This window comes from Bos indicus, chromosome 3, assembly GCF_029378745.1.
Source record: "Bos indicus isolate NIAB-ARS_2022 breed Sahiwal x Tharparkar chromosome 3, NIAB-ARS_B.indTharparkar_mat_pri_1.0, whole genome shotgun sequence".
NCBI lineage: Eukaryota > Metazoa > Chordata > Mammalia > Artiodactyla > Bovidae > Bos > Bos indicus.
This window is the reverse complement of record NC_091762.1, coordinates 13,054,097-13,080,402: the sequence shown is the minus strand read 5'-3', so window position 1 is coordinate 13,080,402 and position 26,306 is coordinate 13,054,097. Positions and strand designations below refer to the sequence as shown.

Below are 26,306 nucleotides of genomic sequence, written 5' to 3'. Positions count from 1 at the left end.
CAGGTGCCATGGGCTGCTTAGCTGAAAGCTGCCTGTCTTGTTCAAGAGCACATATGACCCCCAGGTCCTCACAGGAGGGCTGGGATCAGGGTGAGTCAATAAATAGGGCACCCACTCTCAGCTGCTGATTCATCATTGGCACCAGACTGAGAGTGGGATCTCCTTGCCACCTCTGTTCACAGGAACTGCATTCTGTATCTCAAGGAAAGAGCAAGAACAAGTGTTGCCTGGTTATATCACAAGTACCAATGTCCTGCTGAACTGCTGTGGGAGCCCAGTGGCAAGAAGACCTAATTTCATCTTGGGCAGGATGGGGAGACTCCCAGGACACCATCCAAGCTGCATCCGGAATGATCAGGAGGCATTTGACAGTAAGTGGGAGGGAAGGGTCTTACTCCATGGAGTGGGCAGGTGTGCAGGCGGGAGGCTGATGGAGTTCTTAGGCCAGTAAAGGATGAGGTTTGACCCCTAAAATGGGAATGTTTTTCCCAGTTATCTGCATATACTGGGACTCTCCTTCCCTCTGTGGGTTTCAAAATCCTGTGGGCATGTTCTCAGGGGCACATAAATCTGAGGAGCCCACCTCTTCCCTGTGAGGTAGATTAATGTGGTCCAAATGCCTGTTGTGGGAAGATGGTTGTTCTGGGTACCGTGGTCTGTCCTCTCCTCCTGGACAGAAGAGAGATGCTGGCAACCAGTCCAGCCAAGAATCACTAGGGAATCTTAGAGGTAAAGGAAGCCCAACAAAAAGAAGCTGAATGTTGTGGCTGGGGTGAGAGTCATGGACAAACAGGTTGGATGGCAGCCCTCCCAGGAGCTGGGCGCAAGCACAGGGTGAGAGCAACCTCTCCACCGGGGGGGTGGGTGGGGCTTCTTCAGGTTTAAAAGGTTAATGTACTTGGTGTGACTGATAGAAAGGATGTTGAGACTGTTTCTCTGTATCTCACTGTTCGCTGAACCCAGGGTAGGCAAAGCATGAGTGGGGAAGCTGCAAGAAAACTCAAAGAGTCATAGGAACTGTAGACACATTTATTCTCTCTTGACTGGCATAGCAGCCATAGCAGCAGACACACTATAGTCTTTCCTCTCATGGTTGATCCAGTGGACATAGCATAAGCTTACGGAACAAAAGTGGGCTGTGGCCAAGCAGGTACATTGTGATGTGCATGCACAGCACTATAAGTGATCTCAACTGTTACATAATCATGTATTTACAAAATATGGGGCAAAAGGCTGTGTGGCAAGACAGCCTGATCACTTCCATCTTGGCTAGTTTGGTCTTTCCCTACAGAGATGAAAAGACCTTGTGAAATCTGGACCATGAGGCACCCTAGGAGGACAGCGTTCACTGCCCAGGGAAGAAGGGCAGGGTCCACTAGCCTGCAGGTCACAGACAATGAGGGCCAGACCTGGGAGACTGACCAACTGCGGTTTCTCAGACCAGCCTTTGCAGGTTTGGGTTGGGCTGTTTGTGACGCACTGAGTGCAAGCGGAGGTAACAGTGATTGGTCAAGGGCTGCCTTGATCTCAGAGGCTGCTGAGATGCAGCCATGCGTCTTAGTTTTCCTGCCTGGAATGATGTAAGGAAGGTGAGGTTCTGCCCTGGGCCAGGCTAGGTCTCCCTCCCCCATCATGTGACTTCTCAAGGGCTGAAACCATCTTGTGTATGAGATTCATTGCACTGAGACGGACTTGGGTCTCTAAAGGCCAGTGGACTGAAAGTGCAGGGACCTGGTCCCAGGCCGCGCTATACTACGTGTTGACTTTCCAACCTTCGGTTTATTCACTAAATTCATTGGATCCTGTTTCCACATGTGCCAAACAGGAGGATAATTGTAATGATATCTGTCTTTCATAAATCTATAAATTTGAAATTTGTAGTAAGACCTAGACAAGTTGGGGGTGTTGATAAAGATTCAGCTTTCCAGCTACACAGGCTAGCTGGCTGACATGTTGAATTGACCTTAGATATCTGGATTTTGAAAAAGTCCCTGGTGTTCTGCCAGCATGGAATGTTGGAATATTTGTTGTCTGGCTCTCTCCCAGTGACCCTGGCCTGTAACTGCTTTGCTGTTTCTCTAGGCTCCTCCTCCCTCCCCAGCCCTGGAGCAGATCCACACAGTCCTCACAGTACTTCCAAGAGTAGAGGAAAAATATGAGGCTTGCTCTCCTCATCACCCCTACAGTGACCAGAGGGCGAGTTGCCTGGATTTTAACTCCTTACAGAAGTTTCTGACCAAAGGATTCATTCCCCCCTAACTAGATGGGGTTGGAGGAAATAGAGCAGTATTGGATATTCTCTTGTCTGAGATGCAGCAGAGCAGTTTCCGAAAGCACAGAGTGGACTCAGGTGACTTGCTTGAGGCCGCATAGTGGAATGGGACAGTGGCTGATATGTTGGGAAATTTTTTTCCAGAGTTTATCAGAGTGATATGATCACAGGGTTGGGGTATCTGCAATACAGTGGAGTTGTTTATACATTTACTCTGCAACTGTTTGCTGAGGTCTTAATGTAGGTGCTGGTGAAATTAATAGGAAACCTCCAAGTGGTTTAGTACAGGCTGGTGGGCTATCCATTTAGAACATGTTCAGTTCAGTTCAGTTCATTCGCTCAGTCATGTCCGACTCTTTGCAATCCCATGAACTAAAACATGTTAGCCCCGCCCTAAGGGTGGAGAAAACAGGAGTGTCCTTTGAATGACACTCCTCCTCTCTTTCTTCTCTTCCTAGATGCTTCTCTGCGGCCTCACAGGCTGGCAGGCAGCCTGTGATGGGGCCCTGCTCAGAAGACCCCCGCCTCTGCGGGGCCTCCAGGCTCCTAGGATTCACCAGCTTCCTCCTCAGTGAGTGATCCGGGCTCCTGGGAGGGAGGGCCTCTGGGGGGAGCAGGGAGGCAGGGTGCTCTTTCCATGTCCTATGTCCTTGGTGAACAAAAAGACAAAACATCTCTGCCATTATTTAGCAAATGCAGAGCCTTTGGTTTAGAGACCTGGGGTGAAAAGAAGAACAAAATAATCTTCTTGTTGTGGTGAGTCTGAGACACCTGAGCTCAGGCAGCCTTCACTACATTAAGGAAAACATTTCTAGGAAGGTAAGTCTGTCTCTGCAGCAGAAATGTGAAGCTGGGTGAACCAGGAGCTGCCTGCAGAGAGGGGAAGAGGCTAAGAAGCTGGCTCTTTGCCTTGGACGGGCTGGGGAACAACTCAGAGGGAACCTGACAGTCTGTGCAGCTGCCCTGTGGAGGAAGAGGTTGACTAGAACCCTGTGTCTGAGATGGAGAAAGCAACTGTAGTCTTGATTTCTTAGGCAAGATGCAGGATGTTAAATACAATGAAATGAAATTCTGCTTTTGTAAAAGGAACAGCAGCCTCTCAAATTTAAGGGTTTCTGTATACCACCTGTTGTAAGAATATGACGAAACTAAGGGAAGAGTAGACTGGTAATGTGGGCTCTTAAGTGAGTGAACTAGAGGAGGAAAGAAGGGAAAGAGACATAGAAAACTATGCAGAGTTAAGTGAAAAGTGAGCTACAGACTGGACAAAACCCAAATTATATACGTGACTTCCTGGGGACTATCTGATTATGTGTGAGAAAATTAAAAATTAATGAGTAAACACTAATGCCCAAGGAATTATGAATTCTGGAGAAAGTTGGAAAGCTTTAATTGTTTAAGCTTTTATTTTTAATTAAAGTTTTAAAAAAATTATTTTTCAGTATTCCAGCCACTAAATGAACTTTCAGGAACTGTATGAAATTTAATGAATTATAGACTTTATAAACAGATGTCTTGAATTAAGAATGAGCTTTGTAAAACCTTACCTCCTTTTCAGTAATGTAACTTTATAAGGTAACAGTAAAATATAGAGCTTCTCTTCTCTTCCCTTCAATTTTATTTAACTTGAAAATAAGTTATGTTATTTAGAGTTTTCTCCATAGGCTCTGTGATTGGAAGATTACATAAAAGAAAGAGAGGGAAAATGGACAAAATTGTAAATTGATTCACAACTATTAAATTTTATATTATTTAAATAAACTCTATCTTGTTTGTAACCACACTCTAACTGGCTTTATTTTCTTCTTCAGGATTAGATCTTTTGGAGATCACATCTCTCACTCCCTTCCTTCTCTTTCCAAGTCTTCTTCTGCCTTCCTCATAGCTCAGCTCACCATCTGCCCCGGGTAGATTCTCCCTGCCTCTCAGGGCTGAGCTTCCTCTCTCTCTGGTTCCTGTTTTTCCAGCAAGTATGGAGTTTGGACAGGCTGCTGGTTAACCCTCAGCTGGCCAGAAGTCCCTGCCCTGCTAAACCCCTCTAAGTACTTGCCTCCCCTTTCTCAGGACAGGAAAGTTGGAGGATGAGCCTTCAGGAGCTTCTCAGACCCTGGTGATCAGACAGTAGTGCTGGAAGGGGAGCTCCTGGGGAGGTCAGGGACAGGTGGAGAGCTGGTGGGAGCTCCTGCAGGGGAGAAGCCCTGGGCTGGGAGTGGGCAGCCCCGGTGCCAGGTGTGGCTCTGCCCTGTGTGACCCAGGACAGGTTCACCCCCTGGGGAGTCTCCTGCTCTGTGCCGGGGTGGGGGAGCCCTGGATAGATGTCCCCTAAGGCCTGACCTGGAGAAGATGACTGAGTAAATGAATACAAAGAAATATCTGAAATCCTTAGGCATATGAACACTGTCATGAGTTATTCTCTGCTTCCAGTGAGAGCCAGAAATGAGAATAAGTATAGCCAGAGGGAGACAGGTCTGAAATGGTGAGAATTTATTGAATTGGAAAGAGGACTGGAACTGTGGAAGGCTGACAAGAAACTGAGGGAGCCTCTGGCCAACATCTAGAGAGGAACTTAGACCAGCAGGTGCATCCTGACCTGCTGGAAGAAGCAGATTGATCATCTTTTCAGGGTAAGGGACTTTCCCTCATCCTGTTCTGTCCTACTTCATCCCCAGAAAGGGTAGAGGATATCAGGTCCCTTGGGCCTATGTCTGAAGAGGGAAGGTGGGCTCAGGAGGTGGTGGCCCTGCAGCAAATGTGCCCACTGGTCACAGCTCTCCAGGAAAGTGCCTGAGGAAGGCCCACTGTGGCCTGGCAGGGACTGATTGGGAAGTGTTGTCTTGGTGGCAGGGACAGTAGAGCTCTTTAAATGATCACTTGCTCTCCCCCTCATATTCTAGTCCTTTGCAGGTAGCCAGGGACTTGTCACGAGTGCTGGTTGAAAAACATGAGCAGAGAGCACGCTACTTGTGGACAGTTTCAGTGAAACCCCTGTGTGATTCTCCTCTCTCCCCTCCTGCTGTGGGGCTGGGAGCCTATGAAGATGCTGTGAGTTCCATGGGTGCAGCTACAAGAAGCTGGAGTTTCCTCCATGAATGACAGGGCCTCTCCCTCACTTTCTCATGGGACCTGTGGTGGGGACTATAGACTCCCCTTATTTGAAGACCCTGAGGTATTGTAACTGTTACACAGCACAGCCTGTAGTTTCCTGACTACTGCACTGCCTGGAAAGAGCAGGAAGGATAGCAGTCTTCATATTTGTGTTAGGTATCTATTGCTGTGTAACAAATCGCCACAAAACGTAGTACCTTAAACACCACTGGGTATAATCTCAGTCTCACAGTTTCTGTGGGTCAGGGCTTAGGGTTGGATCAGCTAGGTCCTCTGACTCAAGGTCTCCCAGACTGAAGTTAGAGTCTTAGCTGGGGCTGGGGCTGCATCAGCCCATGGTCCACTGGGCAAGCTATGATTCCAAGATCTCTCAAGAGATTGCTGCTGGGAAGCAGTTCCTGTGGCTGTTGGGCTGAGGGTCCCAGTTCCTCTCTAGATATTGGCCAGAGGCTCCCTCAGTTTCTTGTCATGTGGGCCCCTCTTTAGGCAGCTGACAACATGGCAGCTGGATTCCTCAGAGTGAGCAAGAGAGAGAGAGTGTGAAAGAGAGGATGTGTGTGTAAGCAAGAGGGAAGTCACAGTCTTGTATAACCTAGTATCACTGAGTGACATCCATCATGTCTGCTCTAGTCTATTCCTTGGAAGCCAATCACTAGATGTATCCCACTCACCAGGGGAGGGCATTACAAAAGGATGTGAACACAAGGGGACAACAATTAAGAAGCTAATCCTACAGTTATGCATTTGGTATTGACAGAAAATCTGCTAGGTTTTTTTGATACATGAAGGTGAAAGTGGAAATCACTCAGTTGTGTCTGACTCTTTGTGACCCCATGGACTATACAGTCTATGGAATTCTCCAGACCAGAATACTGGAATGGGGAGCCTTTCCCTTCTCCAGGGGATCTTCCCAACCCAGGGATCGAACCCAGGTCTCCTGCGTTGCAGGCAGATTCTTTACCAACTGAGCTATCAGGGAAGCTCCATGATCCCATTCAATTTATGAGGTAGGTGGGGAAACTCCAAATTAGAAAATTTAAGTTACCTCCTCAAGGTAACAATTCCCTAGAACCAGGATTTAATTCTAAAATTGCTTAAATCCACTTTACTAGGCTGCCTCCTAAGAATCAAGGGAGTATATTGGATGAATTTCATTTAAAATGTAGGTTATGTAGTTTTCTCATTTATTGTTACTGAAAAAAAAAAATTGTGGTTCCTGTGTCCTACCTGTGCCCTAGGTGTCTGCTGCACTGGGGTCGAGAATTCTGCAGCACCTGGTCCTGGAGTTCAGGATTCTGGACTTGTTACCCTGCCGAGGATCCGAGGAGGTTCTGTGTTGTTTCATGTGACCAAGAATCAAAAAGCTGACCCAGAGGAGGTCTCATGGGGCTTTGGCCCTGAGTTAAACTACAGCGTCATGCTGCGAGTCCGCCGTGGGGCAGACACCCCAACCTGGGTCAGCCTCCAGGACAAGTACCAGCACAGGGTCCATGTGCCTAACATCCTGTTCCTGAGGATTGATAACCTGACCCTAGAGGACAGTGGGCAGTACCGGGCTCGAGCCAGCTTCACTAGAGGAATAGAATTAAACCAGGTTTTCCTCCTCACTGTCTATGGTAAGCGACACCTCCTCACCATGGCTTCCCTCCTTCTTTTGAGCTAGGAGTGTCAGCTAGGCCCCATTTTTCAGGATCCCTTCCAGACATCAGCGTTCAGACTATTTTCTCCCTTGAATTAGGGTAAGTGGGTTTACTGCAAATGGTGAGAGGAGTTGAGATTCACTCCAGGGATAAAACCACTTTAGAATTTTGGGAGAGGAGAATGGAAATTTTGGGAAATTATATTGCCATAGGAATTGTTGTTCTTTATATGTCTAGGTTTATTTAATGTGTGTATTGCTTATCTGTTGCTGCTATAATGCTGCTTTCATTTGGAGCCTGAGCACAGCACAAATCTTCTATCTTACTAGGCTCTAGGTCAGAAGTCAGACATAGGTCTCACTGGGCCGAAGTTGAGTTGTTGGCAGGACTGTGTTCCTCTATAGAGGCCCCAGAAGAAAACTCATTTACTTGTATTTCCCACTTCTAGTGGTTGCTTGCGTCACTTGGCTATGACCACCTTCCTCTACCTTCAAAGCTGGCAATAGTGGGACCAATTCTTCTTACATTCTAACACCTTTGACCCCCTTACTCTTCTTTCTTCCATTTCTAAGGACCCCTGTGATTGCATTGGTCCCAACCAGGTAATCAGAACAATCTCCTTATTTTGAAGCCAGCTGATTAGCACCTTAATTCTTTTACCTTAATTCCACTTTGCCCTGTAACCTATCATAGTCATAGGTTCTGAGGATTGGACATGGAAGTATTGGGGCCCATTATTCACCTACCAGCAGAGATATTACTTTGCCAACAAAGGTCCATCTAGTCAAGGCTATGGTTTTTCCAGTGGTCATGTATGGATGTGAGAGTTGGACTGTGAAGAAGGCTGAGCACCGAAGAATTGATGCTTTTGAACTGTGGTGTTGGAGAAGACTCTTGAGAGTCCCTTGGACTGCAAGGAGATCCAACCAGTCCATTCTAAAGGAGATCAGCCCTGGGTGTTCTTTGGAAGGACTGATGCTGAAGCTGAAACTCCAATACTTTGGCCACCTCATGCAAAGAGTTGACTCATTGGAAAAGACTCATGCTGGGAGAGATTGGGGTCAGGAGGAGAAGGGGACGACAAAGGATGAGATGACTAGATGGCATCACTGACTCAATGGACATGAGTCTGAGTGAACTCCAGGAGGTGAACTCTGGGAGTTGGTGATGGACAGGGAGGCCTGGCATGCTTTGATTCATGGGGTCGCAAAGAGTCGGACACGACTGAGCGACTGAACTGAACTGATTCACCTACCATAATCCAGAAATTCATGTGTAGTCAGTGCCTCTTCCCCTTTAACTCAGTGCCAGTCCAAGGCCAGCCTCACTCACAAAGACTCCAGCAATCCAGCTCTAGAAGCCTGGGGTAGATGTAGGAGAGTGGTTACACGGGAGCACTTCCAGAGAGCCTCACTTAGCCAACACTTTCTTTCCCGAAAGTCCCTGCCTTCATAAGAAAATATCTGCTGTGAGAGAGTGACTATTGCTGCTTTAGGTCCCCCTGTGACACTTATCAGTGTCACACTTATCAGTGTGTCACTTCTCAAGTTCAGTGGCATGTTCTAACCAGACTCAGACTTACGATTCCTAGTTGCTGCTGCTGCTGCTAAGTCGCTTCAGTCGTGTCCAACTCTGTGCAACCCCAGAGACGGCAACCCATGAGACTCCCCCGTCCCTGGGATTCTCCTAGTTGCTACTATAGACTTAAAAAAATGCACAACGTTTGAGCTATGAATTAAGTTTTTATTTGGAGCAATATGAGGATGGCAGCCTAGGAGACAGCACCCCAGATAGCTCTGAGAAACTGCTCCAGTGAGAGGGAAATGTCAGTGTATATGTGACCCTGGTGAAGGAGGACTATAAGCAATACGAACATTTTTTTTCCCAGAAGTTTTATACTAGTCTCCAGAAGCTTTTTCTAGTCACCAGGAGTAGTCACCACCAAGAAGGATTTTAGTGATTTTCTAGATATCATGAGATACCAGAATTTGGCTCATAAAATAGGCTCCTGAAAATATCGAGCTATCTGAAGACATGTCCTGCCAGTCCCCTCTCTCCCACACCAGCACAGACTGCCTCATCTCTTCTCTCCACCCTGAACTCCTCCAGGGGGGTGTGACAGTCAGCAGCTACAGCAGCACATGATTTGACCCTTGTAGAGGGAGACAGCAAGTGCCAATCTGTAGTTGACACTGCCACCGCGTCTCCCACACATGTCTCCACTATTCGGAGCACAGAACCTTTCTCTGGGCTCCCAGCTCTGACCAGGCGTCTTCTTCTCTACAGGCTATAAAATCCCAGGCATTATCTGAGCAGAAGAAGAGGCCAAGTTCCTGATCTGTGATTAGCCCTTCTGTCTGAGACGTCCTCCATGTCTAGAAGGAGCCCCATTTTCTTAGAAATAATTGGTCTTGGGAAGGTGGGATCAGGCTTTATTTTCTTGTTGGAGATGTTTAACGCTTCCTCAACATGCACACAATCTAGTGAAATCACATATGGCTTAATTCAGTGGCTCCCCTCTTTATTGTCATTTGCTATGTATTAAATACTGGGCAAATTCTGTTTATCTATATAATGCATTCACTATCATTAAAGGGAGAATGCCAGGGTTTCAGTTAGATAATGGATGAGAATGCACAGACTGGAATGTTCTCCAATCATGTGAGCTCCTTTCTTTTGTCCCTCCTTTCCCAGAAACTGTACCCGTTCCTAAGATCCTTGTCAAGTCAGCATCCTTCACACCAGGCTGGTGCAATGCCACTCTGGAGTGCACAGCCCCAGGGGATACAAAGGACCTGAAGGTGACCTGGGAGATCAAGGACCTTCCCAGGGAGCTGGAGCAGAGAGTGACATCAGAACTACCCTCCAAGTCCTGGAACCTGACTCTGTGCCTGCCTGTGAGCCAGCCCAGTGGCAGCTTGACCTGTATGGTCAGCAACCAGGTGGACCAGAAAACTGCCACCTTAGGCCTTGGAGAAGTCTGTGTCTCTGGTGAGTGCACCTGTCAGAAGGGAGAGGCACTCTGAGAACTAGGGGCTCTGGGCTTTTCTCCCCACCATGTTATTAGCACCACCTTCCTACCAGGTCACCCCTTTCAGGAGCCTGGGAGGTATAGTCAGCTCATGTCTGCATTAACTGTCTCTCAAGTCCATGCCTGCCTCTCTACCCCCTCTTTTTCCCCAAGAAAAAAGGAATTTGTTTTTGATGCAAATCAAGTCAGTTCACCTCCAGATGAGCAACTCTCAGTTCCAGCTGGCCCTGGAGGTAGAGCAGGTGTGGTGTGGGGGAGACCAAGAGAGCTGGGGCTGCAGCAGCAAAAGCATTCCCTAGAGATGTATGTCCCTGAGGGCTCACCCCTCCCCTGACCCATGCTCCCTGCTGCCTGCACCTGCCTGCCTGTTGCCCTCTGCACACTCCTTCCCTCCCAGATGCTGCAGGGCAGTGTCAGGTCTGGCCCAGGGCAATAGCTTTCTAGCCCTTCTCCTACCTCATCCATTATCCATAGTGTGTCATCCACTGTAGTCTTTTGAAAAACAACTGGATTTTGTGATTGGTCTATATCATCTGTAGGAGTCTGACCCAGGGATTCCCTGCAGAATTCAGGGCTGCAAAGCTCCTCTGCCCATGTTCCTTACCTCACACACTTCACACTGAATTGTTTGCTTGGCTTCCCCGAATGTGTCCTGAAGTTGCAAGCTTCTGAGCCTCTGGAAATGCTGTTTCCACATCAAACCTCCCAAATCAAGAGTTCCTTGCTTATTCCTATTGAAGGATTTCCCTCAGGTCACAGGCATATAACCAATGTCCTGCACTTGGTTATAGTTCTGTTATGAATCAAGTTTGAACAAAAGATGCCTCAATCTCATGTTGCACAGGCACTGCAGCTGCTGTAACCATCTTGCCTCAGGCATCATCTGCTTTAAGGCACAGTCCATGGCCACCCCACACTGAATAGCAATGCTATTGATGGGTTTGTCTTTTCCATAGCTTGGAACACCTTAAGGGCAAAGGACATGTCTTGTTTTCCTTTGAATTCTTATGCCAAACAAAGCTTCTGGCACTATTCACACTCAGTATTTCACTGAGTGAATAAATGACCTGGTATCCTGTGTGCAGTCTAGCCCCTCTAACCCATCCCCCATGAGCTGCTGGTGGGAGCTGATATGTCAGCATCACTTAAAATCTCATGATACCTTTCCCTTTGTTCCATTCTGGAGTCTCAGATAAAGTTCAACACTCAGCATGACCCATAAGACCCTCTGGATAGAGGCTCTCTTCTCTCTGATCATCGTCACCCTGCTTGTCCTTGTCTTGTCCCTCTCCTGCCTGCTGATCGGGAATGATTGCAACCCTCAGGGCTACAGATTTGACATAGCTATGTCTCCTTTCTGGAAAGCTGTGCCCAGCCTGAATTTCTGGTAAACTCCTACTCCTCCCTCAGAGGTGAAGTTTATGCATCACCTCCTCTGGGAGGCCCTCCATGAAGACCAGTGTACAAGGTGTTAACTTATACTGCACTGCTGTCTCTCTAGCTGGAAGACTTTGGTATTTTCTCCATCTCCCCCAGGGTGACCTGTATTGTTTATCTCAGTGTCCCTGGCATCAAGCAGAAGCTCAGGACCTTGAGTTAATGATACTGCCTTTCCCCTTCCTCTTTAGCTTCAGACCTCTCCACTTGTTCTTCTGTATCTTTCCTCAGCAACGGGTGTCTCAAGTTCTGTTTGCATTAACTTTCTTTATTCTTTCTGTGTGAGGAAAACAGATTCACCTGGAAACAATGATGATAAGACCCTGTCAGGCATCATAGGGACTGTCGTGATTATCCTGTTGATCTGCGTAATTGGACTGTTCCTTTGGAAGACCTGTGTGAAGAAGAGGAAGATGACGACTGGAAGAGGCAGGTTGCATTTCTACTTCTTGCCCCAGGTCCCCCCTCCTGCCCTGAACCCTTGGTTGCCTTCCTCCTGCATTTTGCTGCTCAAGGAATATCAATGCAGAAGGGGAAGGTGGGTGTGGGCTTGGCTTTGGGTTCATTGCCATGGGGGAAATTATATGCTTTCAAGGCTGAGGTTCAAGCTCCACTCTGTGTATGACACAGGTGTAGAAGTTCAGGAGGATCAGAGGGACAATGATGGTGGCCTCCACTATGCGGAGCTGAGCCAGCAGGAGTCTGCCGCACACAAGGTGAGAATGGGAGCTGAGCCCAGTCTGGGATCTAGTGGGTCTATCTCCTGGGTCTGTCAACCCAGTCATCTGCTGTTCCTGGCCCATCTGTCTCTGACTCTTTCAAGATCGTCAGTGGTATTTACTAAGAAAATTTAAAACTTGGGGCCAGTGTAGTGCTGGCCACTTTGGGGGAATTCACATGCATTTCTTGTCAACAGCACAGCTTCCTTCTGGGTCACTCTAGGACCTCTCTCATCTTTTTTAGAAACTCTCTGACTTCAATTCCTAGGGTGTTGATAAACAACATTTAGAAGAAAAGGCGTCTAGTACTGTCTACAGTGAGGTCTGCAAGCCAGAAAGGGAGGCCATGAAGATACTTTAATTGGAGAAAGCAGAAGAATCGGAACTACTAGGACACCTCCACTCGGCGCTTGATTCCTGAAGACATCTGCGTCTCCCAGCTCTGGTCCAGCTCCAGCTGCCCCGTGACCCTCCCGCCCTTAAGTCCCTGTGTGCATGTGGCCTTCTCACAACCTGTGTCGACTTCCCCAGCTGTCTTCCCACTCAAGATCCTCACCCTGCAGGATGAGAGCTCTTCTTCCATCACTGACCCAGCGCCTAGCCCCTTTTCTCCTGAAACTTCTCAAAGAGGACCTTCCTGCACATGATAATCCCCACAGCCTCTGCTGTGCGGTTGATGTGTATCTTTCTCAGCACTCAAGCCCAGGCGTGGAGACAGTTGACCAGACTACAGAGGACAAGGTTAGGCTTTGGTGCTGGGTGCTGAGTTGGGCGTCTGTGGAGGCAGCATGGGTAGGTGGGAGCTTATAAAAGACTGGCCTGAGGTTTCCTTTGCCCCTTATGTAGGGCAAAAGTTGTATGTCGGGCAATGTACTTGTGTGTGTATCTATTTGTTGGTATGTGTGATGGGGGGATAGCCAGTGCACTTTATACAGTGGTCCAGCCCTTGTTCCTGATCACTAGTACTAACTAACCTCAGCTTCAGCTCGTGGACCTCAAATCCACCTCCTGTGGAGTGGGTAGAATGTGTACAGTTTCTGGCCCTTCAAGCACCTAGGTTGGGATTTGAGTCCTTAGAAAAGCAGCTTCAGGGCATTCCTGTCTAGTGTGGCAGTCATTAGAATGGAAGTGCAGTGTGTTACCCCCTCCCCAATACACACACACGTTCTCTAATGAACCTGCTGTGAGAAGTGAAGCTTGTGAGAAGGTGTGAACCAGCCCTCTCCTGCCTCTTCTGCTGACCCTCATCCCCCACAACCTGCTGGCCTCAGATCCTAGTCAGCCTCCTGTTTGGTCACTCACATACTTCTGCCTGAAATGATGGCTCCCTCCCTGCCCCTTACTCCTGTCCCTGCCTGTTGGAATCCTAGCATTCCACCCAATCCTAGACCCCCTTCCAGGCCACATGGTCTACATGTACCCAAAGATTTGGAAATGGTCTCTCCCACATCTAACTTTTTTGGACACAATTGACATACCCAATTTGGCTGCCATAGTTTGACTTGGGTTGGTCATCAGTTTTCCCTGCCTGCATCACCTAGAGCTCCCTCAGGAGGGTGTCATGGCTTTAGGAGGCCAGTGCCAAAGAGACAAGCATCTCTCTTTGTGAATTGTCTGAGCTATTCTTCCTCTCAACTACCACAGGAACTCAGCAGATTGATCTCAGAGCACAGCATCTACCGAAGGTGTTTCTGGTAGTAAGTCCACAAGGAAGCAAAGATGGACGTGATGAACCCCAACAATCCTGCCTAATCAGGATTGCTTGAGGACCTGATGTCACCTGCACTGTATTGTATGGGATCTTCTACTCTTCCTGGGGGTCGTCCTCTCCTCAAAGCCTCTGTCTCCTGCCTTCCATTCCAGCTCTTGAGTTGGAGATGAACTCACTCTGGTACTATGATCCTTTTGTCTTCTGGCCTGCATTCTTGAATCTCTTGGTTTCCCACCCAGCTTAGCAATCTCAGCTTCTTCATTTCTGACCTCAGAAAGAAAAGTTCTGAACTAAAATCTTGAGCAATAAGAAGCAATGCTAGGATCCTGCTGGATGAGGAAGAAGCAGAGTTTCCTTAATAAGGCTGTTTCCAGCCTGTTTATTGTCAGGCTGAACAGCAGGCTGAGAGGGAAAAAGATGACTTCTCTCACTGGAATCCTAGGTGACCGGTCATGGCTGATATCAGTGCCATCAGTCCAGAAGCAGTGTGAGATGTGACCATCCATTGACCCCCCCTCCCACCCACCTCGATTCCCAAAGCATAAGACAAAAAAGAAAAAAGAAGGGAACTCAACATTCCAAGCCTATATTGAACCAGCTTTTGTCCCATGAATTTTATAAATATTATTTCTTCTTATAAGAACTCTCTTATTTTTAAATTTTTATTTATTTATTATTTTTTTGGAGGCTAATTACTTTACAATATTGTATTGGTTTTGCCATACATTGATATGACTCTTTTAGAGTAGATATTACTATTTATTCCTGGACTTCCCTAGTGGCTCAGATGGTAAAGTGTCTGCCTACAATGTGGGAGATCTGGGTTCAATCTCTGTGTCAGGAAGATCCCCTAGAGAAGGAAATGGCAACCCACTCCAGTATTCTTGCCTGGAAAATCCCATGGATGGAGGAGCCTGGTAGGCTACAGTCCATGGGGTTGCAATTACTATTCCTATTTTGTAGGACAAGCAACTAATATCCCAAAATAGTTGGTAGCAGAGCAAATTGTTAAATTCAAACCTAGGTAACTCCAGCATTTGTATCTTTTCCTTTGCCACATGGTCAATGAAGTTCTTGGAATCCTAGAGTATTCAGAAAAGAGTATCTTCCATTTGTTCCTCTTCCAAGTTTCCTGGTTCTGACTCAAGTGCCTCAACTTGAATGAGTTCATCCTGATGATGAGTGGAGCAGTTGGTGGGTAAAAGGGGAGTTGTTCCTTAAGAGGACAATGGAGTGGGAGATGTGGGTGGGAGACATGCAATAACAGGCCCTGTGCTCTGGTTCAGAGGAGACATTTGAAGCAGAGCTGCTTCTTCTTGGGTCTTATGGGAGTTCCTTCCTCTTATACAAGGTGTGTTGTGGATTTCAGCATCTCTGTTCTCAAGTCAGCTTCCCTTTCCATTATTATTCATAATTTCATTCAAGAACTGTGTGATGCTGAAATCTCCAATGTACAAATGAAAAATTAAAATCCAGAGATACTAAGTATTTTACAGAAGTTCTCATGAGTGTAAGTTATATAGGCATGATCACTTATAGGCACGATCAGTTATATAGGCGATAATAATTTCACTCATTTTGATTCCTTTCTCTGTCATTCTGGACACCCAATCAGTTACCAAATTCCACTGTGCTATCCCTCATAAATCTTCCTGTACTCCATTCTCCACTTCTTTCATCCCCATCTTCCACCACCATTTTTGCAGTTCCACTAGCAGTGTGTGAGAATTTCTCCGCTTTATGGCCAACTCTTGTTATTTTTAGATTGTATCCATCCCAGTGCTGATGAAGTGGTATCTCATTGTGGTTCTGAATTACATTTCTCAAATGATTCATGCTGAACATGTTTTCATGAGCATATTGACCTTATTTGAAGAAATTTCTTTCTCTCTTGAATTCTTTCTTGTTATGCAATGACCCTATGTCTCCATTGAGTCTGCTTTTTTTCCAGTCACCAGGGAACTCCACATTGTTAAATTTAGTGGTCAATTCTCAATCCTCATTTCCCATAAGTTCTCAGCCACAGTGGATATATATTTCCTGGAAATATTGTTTTCACTTTGCTATTTTCTACTTACTGGGTGGTTGCTCTGTAGTTTTCTTTATCAGTATCTTTCCAACCTCTAAATTTTGGAATAACCAAGGTTCATACCCAGACCACCTCGCTTCACTGTCTACACTCATTTCTGTTTGATGCTCTGGCCATGCAGTAATCTTGTGACTATATGACCTTATCTGGTAAAAAGGACTTAGAGACGTAATCTGTCCCCTGAACTCCAGTGTGAATATCCAACTGTTTACTTGACATTTCTGCTTGCATGTATAACAGACATCTCCATCTTGACATGGTTAAACTCAGACTCCCCAAACATGCTTCCTACAGTTTCCTATCCCTCCAAATGTCACCTCAGTCCTTCCCTTTGTTCTGGCCATAAAACTTGGGTGTCATCCTTGACTTCCTTCTTTTTTCTTCATTTTCATTTCTTTTTCACTCTCAGAAAATACTGATAGCTCCACATTCTATATATAGTTGAATACTTATTTTTGTATATCTATATGAAAAAATATGTTTATAACAAAATGCCTCTTATCACCTCCCTGGTCCAATTTCATCATCATTTCTCACTTGGATTATTATAGTGGCCTCAGAGTCTCCCACTTTTATCCTTAATCCTTTAATGTCTATTTTCATAATGTCATCCAGATGAATCTTTTCAAAACCTAAGTTGCATCACATTCCTTGTTGCTCAAAACTTCCACTTTATCTGGAAGATTTTGTATCAGCTGGCCTCCTCTCCCTCACACCTCTCCTTCCTTAATCCACTAACAGATACTGGGCTTCCTGCCAGTCCTTCAATACTCCATGCATGCTCCTTCCTCTCTAGAATTCTCTCCTTCTAGGTATCGATGTCTCATTCCCTGACCTCCTTCAAGTCTTTTTATAGATGCAAACTTCTCAGTAAGACCTACACTGACCTCCCTATATAAAACTGCAAACTCTTTCTGGTGACCTCCTCCCTTCTCCATGTGCTATTTTTCTCCATAGCTAGTGTAACAGGGTAAGTTAGTTATTCTGGGCTGTAGATAGTACATATTGAGGCCTCAAAATATAAACTGCCATCCTGTAATGCAAATACCATTATTATTCCCAGGAAATGGCTACACTGGTAAATCAATGAATTTACTCAAGTCACATAACTAATAGATGGCAGAGCTGGAACTGGAATCTTGGAGTTGGATTCTGAAGCTCTTGACCACTAAATACTGGTGAAATAAAGTATATTTTCTCCATATGATGGAATACTATTTGTGTACTAAGAAGAGTTAATTATATCCTTATATATTTGAATGGAAAGTTTCCCATGAAATAGTCAATTAGTTATGGAATATGCATGGTATTAGCCTACATTATAAATATATAAAAATATGTTTATGTGGGGATGAAGTGTTCCAACAGTTAGTATGTCAAGAATTTAACAGTAGCTAACTTCTGTGGTCTGTCTCCTTTTCTATATCATTAGTTTCTTTACAACACTAACTAAAAAAATTATCTATTAAAATTTTTGAACAGTGAAGTGACATGATAAGAAATGCTTCAGATAGATAAAGCTGCATATATGCCAACAAGAACTTTATCATCTAAACCAGCTAACGAACTTATGCTTATTTCCACTTCTATTTTATTGATTTACGGCTTCAGGATCTTTATTGAAATAACCCCTAACAGGTCTACATCAGTCTATATAGTTCAGGCAAAGCAAACATTTTGGTCTGATTTTTTTATCCAAATGGACACTCCCCATGTATTGCTCACAACCCAGGATGTTCATTAAATCAACTAGAGAACTTTAATGAACAGATGCTTGGACTGTATCCTGAAACTGGGCACCACTTATATTTTATTTTTTATTTTTTCCCTCATCCTGAACCTCCCCTCCCTCCTCCCTCCCCAACACCCTCCCACCTCCCTCCCCATCCCATCCCTCTGGGTCATCCCAGTGCACTTATATTTTGAAATACTCATTAGATGTTTGATCAGGTTTGAGAACTGAAACCTTGGGCCTACATGAAGTCTTCATGAAATTCAAATGGGAATGTACATGGCAAAGAAAGTCTGTGAATGTGTTTTCCAAAGTGTTTCTCAATGTGCCTTTTGTTTCTAATAGATTGAGCTAAGGAATGAATGAATGACAAAACCCTACAGTTTGTCATTACAGTTGACTCTTGAGCAACATAGGGGGCTCCCACTCCCTGAACAGTCAAAAATTCACCATAGAACTTTATAGTCACACCTCTGTATTCACAGTTCCACATCCACTGGTTCAAGCAACCACAGATCATGTGTACTGTTGTACACATTTATTGAAGAAAATCACCGTGTACCTATGGACCTAGCAGTTCAAACCCATACGATTCAAAGATCAGTTGCACTTCAATGTGTTCACCAAGGTTCAGAGTCTGACATGTAGGTCCTGAGCCAAAACCCAGAATCTCCATTTCACCCTTTTGCCTTGTGGGTGCAAACTCTTGATAATAGATGTGAAATGACCCTGGTTAAACAAAACAAGAAAGTTTATTTATTAATTTACAGTGGGAAGTATACTTGCTAACTCAGATGGGTATTCCTGTTAGCCTGACCAAGTCATCCTCTTCCCAAAGATAGGCCACACTGGAAGCCGAGGTACCACTGGACTACTTGGGGAGCACTGACTTGGGGCAGGTGAGCAGATGCTGCTGGTGTGGATTCCAAAGGCCTTCTCATCTGAGCTCTTCATCTTCATGGTAGGACCTAAGCGCCCAGGGCATGGAATTCTCCTGCCAGCCTGATGGAACATTTTGTTTGCTTCTGTCATCCATCTCTCTTTATGCCCCATTTCTTATTAACCATCCTTCTGATTGACATTTTTTGGTTATGGGCATATGTAAGAATAAGACTTTCCTTGATATCAATGGGAATTGCTGTATCTGTCCTGTGATCCAGATATATAGTGTTTTATTTAATCTCTAAAAGTAAAAAATAATCCCTCTAAAATACCCATCCTATTTCTCATTTCCAAATTGTAGTTGAGGATGTGGAGGGTGAAGATACTCCCTCAATACACCATTTGTCACTAGATGAGCCACCGAATTGCTTTTGCTTTTCACCCAACAAACTGGTTAGTGGGATCCCGTGGCTCTCAAGGCTGGAAGCGTCACCTAATTTATCACTTACCCTTTCAGCAAGATTTCACATTTAAAACAGCAAAGCAACAATAATAACTAGAGAAACTCTTAAGAGAATGTAGTTCTTAATTACTGTCTATTTAATTTTAAATCTTCATTAAATGGATACTTTCTAGAAAAATATGAATTGATAAAATTAATCTAAGTGTGGGCACACTCACTTTGCTCGGCATGCTTTTGATCCCAAACAGAGCTCCCCAAGGTGGCAGTTTTCTGGTCCACATGGTCACTGACCACACAGGTGAGACTGGAGTTGGGGCTGGCTCAGGGGCAGACTCAGAGCTTGGTCCCAGGTTCTTCTGCTCCAGCTCCCTGGGGAGCCCTTGATTATCCAAGTCATCTTCAGGTCCTCTGTGGCCCTGTGGTGCAGGGTGACCATTGCACCAGCCTGTTGTGATGGACTGTTACTCAGCCAGGATCTGGGAAAGGGGCAAGAGGGAACAAAAGCTTATTATTGTATTTGGAGAGACTGTTACTCACCCAATATCATGCCGTTCTGCGCAGTCAACTGGGAAGACAGGGCTTTTCACAGCTAAAGAAACTGAGGCCTTAGAGACGTGAAATAGTTTTCAAAATTATATAATGAGAAAGCAGTACCAAATCTCAGTTTAGAGAAGTGTGGACAGCCAGTCTGTCAGCTCTTTTTCATCTGTGGTACCCCCCAACTGTCACCACACACAGCTGAAATCACATGTTTGCCCTCCACATGCATTTTCAGAAACTTTATGGGACTTTCCTGGTGCTCTAGTTGCTTAGACTCTGCACTCCCAATGCAAGGGGTCCAGGTTTGACCCTGCTCAGGGAACTAGATCCCACATGCCACAACTAAAGAGCCCACATGCTGCAACCAGGACCTGGCATAGCCAAATACATAAATATTAAAAAAAATTAATAAAATAACATATGGGGAAATTTGTTGTTGTTGTTCAGTCACCAAGTCATGTCTGACTCTTCATGACCCCATGGACTAACTGCAGCATGCCAGGCTTCCCTGTCTCCCACCATCTCCTGGAGTTTGCCCAGGTTCATGTCCATTGAATCAGTGATACCATCCAACCAATGGGGAAAATACATTTATATTAACAAATAAAAGATTTGGGAGAATGGCATTGAAACATGTAAAATATCATGTATGAAACGAGATGCCAGTCCAGGTTCGATGCACGATACTGGATGCTTGGGGCTAGAGCACTGGGACGACCCAGAGGGATGGTATGGGGAGGGAGGAGGGAGGAGGGTTCAGGATGGGGAACACGTGTATACCAGTGGCGGATTCATTTTGATATTTGGCAAAACTAATACAATTATGTAAAGTTTAAAAAAAAAAAAAAAAAGAACCTTCACAATCTCTCTAGCACTTGGACAGTGTAATGAAACTTCTTAGGCATATACTTTTTTCATCTGTAGAATTTTTAAAGAAGGTTCTGAAAACTCATTTGAGATTCTTAACCCTCTCTCAACCAAACTGAAGACATAAGGTTAGGATTTGGAGATAAAGGGGAAGAGAATGGCTTTGGAGAGAGCTGTGCTGCGTAAGTCCCCTTTTAATCTGAGGGGTACCTGCCTCTCACCTCCACATGGTGACAGAGGCTTCAGTGAGACCATTCTAAGAGCTGGATGTGTGTTCCCTGCAGTTTGGGGATGCACTGGACAGGTGTCTGATTTACACCTGAGAAAATGAAGGGATGAGATGCTGTAGAAACAGCCTGCAGTATTCAGGTGTTGGTTTCTAATTGGAAAGAAACTGCAAACACATTGATGAGCTAAATGAACATGCTTTTAATCGACTAGAAGTAGGGTCTTAAAAGAACTGTGACAAGAAGGGCATCTGGAGAGGCAATAGGTTCCCAACAAAGAGAGCCTATGGAAACAGACCAGCCAACACAAGAACCAAAGAGAATGACATAGGTGGCTGTCCTGAGAGTGTCACCTATGACAGGGTAGGTGAGATCCCCAGCATGGGAGAGGAGAGGCATCCAAGGGACTTATGAAAATGCCCTGTGAGAGGAACAACCAGCAACCTAAATGCTGTCACACCCAGAGAACCCAAGAGCTTGATTGCCACAATAGGAAGAGTCAACCACCACCCTCCTTACTGTTCCTCACTGCTTCCCTGTGCCTGCGGAGTTGGGGAGAGAGCTCAGTTTATTTGGCTGTTCTCTCTGATCCTTGTGGGCCTTTGCCAGGGAACTTTGCCCTGGTCTGGGTCTCATTCTACTTCTGCTGCATTTTCTGTAGATGTGGCTACTCCTGCTTGTCTGGGGCAAGTGTGGGTAACACTGGTGATGACCTTGGTTCCTGCCACAGTCTCCTCTGGAGTGAGGCCCCTGTACTCTGACCTTTCTTATTCTGAACTCAGGCACTTTCTGGCCTATGGCCCCTTCTCAGCACCTCATCTCCCTTATAAGAAACCTTGAGAACATCTGAACCTCCCCAACATGGAACACAAGCTAAAGGGACCTTGTAGTGCTTCTAGAGAAGCCCTTTATTGCCCAAACACATGAGGCTCAATTTACTAAACATGAATCCCTAGGAGGAAGTACTATCCTATCAAAGAAGTGGACCCATGCTGCTTCTGATTTGCATTCCTGCTCCTCTTATCTGGAGTTCCTATCACCTGACTTGCTCCTCACTTTCTGTTGAGCCCCTAGGGAATGACATACCACATTCCTTTTAATTTTTAATTATAGGTTCATCCTTAATGCGTTTTTAACATTTACTTACTTCCAGATATATGTATAAAACCACTCTGATGTCTTACCTGGCATCTTTTAAGTTTGTGACTTGCCAAATGAACTCTCTTTTCTTAGTCTACTGTCTGATTTTGGAGCACACAAGTCTCTTTTGTTCTATCAATAAAATATGGCTCTTGCCTATTTTGGAAGTCAAAGGATGAACAGAGATTTGCATCCTCAGTGGAGTTCTGGCCTCTGCCTGAAGCAATGACTGTCTCAGCCCTATGTTGGAGGGTGTAAGGAACAATGATTAAACTTCGGAATTCTCCAGAGAATAAGATACATTAACTCAGGAGCTTCTCCTTAAACTCTAACCACACAGCCAAACTTGATTGAAAAGTGAAAGTAGCTCACTTGTGTCCAACACTTTGCGACCCCATGGACTATATAGTCCATGGAATTCTCTAGGCCAGAATACTGGAGTGGATAGCCTTTCCCTTCTCCAGGGGATTTTCCCAACCCAAGGGTCGAACCCAGGTCTCCCACATTGCAAAAGGATTCTTTACCAGCTGAACCACAAGGGAAGCCCCAGACTTGATTAAATGTAATTAAAATGTTTAAATTATGCTACTTAAATTCAGAAACAAGAAGGAATTCAGTGTTGAAGAGCTGAGTGGAATTAGAAATTCTTGTGTCCCAAGGGGTTATCAGACTCAGAAATATACCTTAGAGGCCAAAGTTATACGTCTGTAAGTGGGGATGAAATATTAGTGTGGCCTTGAACTTGTAGGGATGCTGTGAAAAGTTACATGAGAAGTTGGGAGAATTAGTGTAAGAGAGTGTGTGTCTTTTGTTCTGGGGGACCAGTATGTGGACTGAAACTTGCCCTGTTCTATGAGAGTAATGTGAGAATTTGGAATCCAGGCTTGCATTATGCACGGGGATGGAAGTGAATTCTTACAACCAGAGACAACGTCGCCAGTCCAGGTTCGATGCATGACACTGGGTGCTTGGGGCTGGTGCACTGGGATGACCCAGAGGGATGGTACGGGGAGGGAGGAGGGTTCAGGATGGGGAACATGTGTATACCTGTGGCAGATTCATGTTGATATATGGCAAAACCAATACAATATTGTAAAGTTAAAAAAATTAAATTAAATTAAATTAAAAAAATAAAAAAAAATAGGCAAAACTTACAAAGACTCAAGCTGGGGAAAATACTAAACTGTTTTATGGGGAGACTTCCTCACCAGGGTATATGTGTGGACTAGATCCCCTGGAGAAGGAAATGGCAACCCACTCCAGTACTCTTGCCTAGAAAATTCCATGGATGGAGGAGCCTGGTGGGCTACAGTCCATGGGGTCACAAAGAGTCGGACATGACTGAGTGACTTCACTTCACCTGTTCAAAGAGATTAAGAAAGGAATCAAGCCTATAGTACAAAATAAACATTTTGAAGAATTAACAGACATAAGGGAGAGAGAGGAAGTGGAAATACTGTGGAAAAAAACAGATAAAGGACAAAAATAAAATTAATGTATTTAACAGATATTTAGAAAGTAAAATTGAGAAGACTCACTGATCAGTTGGCTATGGAGTTGAGGTAGAAAAAGATGTCAAGGGTGATAGTAAGGACGCATCATTTGCTAGGGTAGGAGACACTCAAGGAAGATCAGGCTTAGGTGCTCAGTTTTGAACTGATTGAGTGTGTGATGACTTTGAGACATTCAAAGGGAGCCTTCAGTACAGTTGGGCTTAAAAATTTAGATCTGAAAGGTCTCTAGACCTAAGGCTCAAAAATCCCTGGGGAACCATACCCTAGAGAATCACATTCACACTGATGGGTAGAGATCTAATATGGAGCTATGTCATTATAAAGCTAAAATACCTGAAACTTTAATGTAAGAAAAAATATACAAAGAAGTTCAGAAGAGGGAGAGGTCACTTCTGGCTGGTGCAATCGGCAAAGACTTCATGAGGAAGGTGTCTTGTGGCCTGCTTCTTCAGGTTGAAGCATTTTAGTCCCTTCAGCTCCTCTTGATATGACCCAAAGGGGTCATCTTCAAGACCTACATCAGTGGGGTCAGCATAGCGCCCTTTTCTACCTGGACTATTCAGGTCAGCCTCGTTCCAAATTTAAGGCTCTTCCTTAATGTCTGTTCTTGTCCACATCCCACATCTTCCTGCTGTTTGTCTAGCCCGGGAGGCAGTTTTATCTGTTTTTTCATCATACTCCCCACAGAGCATGCCCTCAATACGAGGTGAACAGCCTGACATAGGTCCTTGAGGGGTAGACTGAGAAGAGATGCATGAGATTTGCTGCATGGGAAGGGCCCTTCCAAACTAGTCATGACACAACCAGACCAACTGGTCTCAGGATGCAGTGCTCACATATCAGTAACAGGAGGGGACAGAAGTCCACACTAACCCTCTCTGAGCTTCAACTCCCTCTATTATGTATCCACAGGATTCTGAGTATATTAGAATCTCCAATGTCTTGAGGAAAAGAAATCCAAGTCAGCCTATCCCAGTTCCATATGTTGACATTCCAGGTGAGGCATTCTGTCTGCTGAGGGACTCCTTCCAGTGTGCAGAGGAAGGTGCAAGTTCTGTTGCAGCCATGAGTGACTCTGAGTCATGAGAAGTGGCTGCCCTTCTCAAGGCACTTGTGTGCCCTCCTCCTCGTACAAATCAGACCAGGGCCTTCCAAGTGAAAGCTCTTCCTGCTCCCACTGCTCCCCAGCCCTTGTCCCAACATGGCAGATGTGGGAAAGCAGCAGGCCTGAAGCAGAGGAGGTTCTGGCTGTGGTAGGCAGTGTCACAGCAACCCCAGTCAGTGATCACAGAGTCACCTGGGTTAGAAGTCTAGGTCTCACTGTCAAGGACAGGAGTAGGAAGGTGAAGCGGCAAAGGTGGTCTGAAGGTGCTCATGATTTTCTCACAGTCTGTGGGGGAGGGGAGGATGGCAAGACTGTCCCTCAATGCCAAGGATGAGGCATAGGGGTGGAAGCAGAGGCTCCTGGGCAGCTGCTCCAGAGCGCTTCACTACAGTGGGGAGAAAAACCAATCCCTTGGACACACTCACTTGCAACTCCCTAAGAAGTCATTGCTATAGCCATTCCCAGATGCCTGAGAAACCACCATCCACACATGGCCACTCCCCAGAGTGTGGCACAGCCAGGAGGCTAAGGAGGCCCACTCGCGCGTCTGCCACCGTAGACCCTGGTTTTGTCCCACCTTTCAGCAACTGACTTTTCCTTTTTTCAAGCATGGGAAAAGCACCTTTCTGATTAATCTAGGTCCTGAAAGACCCTGTTGACGCTGCATTTACATGACTGAGGAAGGGTACATACCCGAGGAAGGGTACATACATGACTTCTAGCTGGAAATTTTCTGTCAGAGCCCACATTGAGGAGCAGCCAGAGCCTTCTTTGGGTTAAGAAGGGACAGGGGGCATTCAAGCTTCCATGTGATAAAGAGTATGATTCCATTTTTGATGTTTGACTCCTCATTCCAGCTTTACTGAGGTATAATTGATATGAGAAACTATATGTAATCAATAAATACAAATAGGTGAGTTTGAACGCATGTATACACTTTTGTTATCTTCACCACAGCCCAGGCAATAAACATTTTCATCACTTCTGCAAGTTTCTTGTGTCCTTTTAGGGTGTGCATATAGGTATGTATGTGCATAATAATGTTTAACATGAGATATTTATCCTCTTAACAAAATTTACCTTATTGTTAATTATAGGCACTCCATTTTACAACAGGTCTCTGGAACATATTCATCTTGTGCAACTCTATGTGAAAGTAAAAAAGTGTTACTTGCTCAGTTGTGTCTGACTCTTTGCGGACTATAGCCCACTAGGCTCATTTGTCCATGGAATTCTTCAGGCAAGAATATTGGAGTGGGTAGCCATTCCCTTCTCCAGGGGATCTTCCCAACCCAGAAACTGAACCCAAGTCTCCTGCATTGCAGGTGGATTCTTTACCGTCTGAAGCCACCAGGGAAGCCCAGAACATGCAGTATATGTCATTCTGTGCCTGGCTTATTTCATTGAGCATAGTGCCTTACAGGTGCATCCATGTTATTCCAAGTAGTAGGATTTCATCCTTTTTTAAGGCTTAATAATACTCCAGCCTTAAAAATAAGTATTCACATTTCCTTTATTTATTTACCTATTGGTGGATATTTGAGTTGTCTCCATATTTTGGTTATTGAGAATAATGCTACAACAATTATGGGAGTTCAGATATCTCTTCAAGATCCTGATTCCAAAGCTTTTAGATATATGCCCAGAAGGGAGAATACTAACTCATTTGACACACTCATTCGGGACCTACAGATCCTCACAAAGGAACTCACAAAGAGTTGGACCATTGCTCCACACAGTGTAAGATCCTTCCACTTTGGTTAAGTTTCTCAAAATTATTTAGGAAGTCAAGGGTTGCTCCACCCCTACACAATCAAGAAACAACAATTGAC

General features: G+C 45.2%; 1 protein-coding gene across 4 annotated transcripts; it reads left to right on the top strand.

The window, feature by feature from the left end:
- LOC109579146 (SLAM family member 5-like) lies at positions 1-25,464 on the top strand. Of its 4 annotated transcripts, none has more exons than XM_070784229.1 (8): positions 1-90; positions 183-371; positions 2,731-2,843; positions 6,616-6,993; positions 9,712-10,008; positions 11,780-11,914; positions 12,116-12,201; positions 12,473-25,464. In XM_070784229.1, the coding sequence occupies exons 3-8, from the start codon at positions 2,771-2,773 to the stop codon at positions 12,563-12,565; spliced, it is 1,062 nt and encodes a 353-aa protein (XP_070640330.1). In that variant the 5' UTR covers positions 1-90; positions 183-371; positions 2,731-2,770; the 3' UTR covers positions 12,566-25,464. The 4 variants fall into 4 exon arrangements, 2 of the variants coding, with proteins under 2 accessions (XP_070640330.1, XP_019844225.2); XR_002183785.2 differs by lacking the exon at positions 1-90 and having other exon boundaries at positions 126-371; positions 12,473-12,945; positions 18,575-25,464; XR_011565283.1 differs by lacking the exon at positions 1-90 and having other exon boundaries at positions 126-371; positions 12,473-12,945; positions 13,849-25,464.
- Positions 25,465-26,306: the final 842 nt, after the last annotated feature.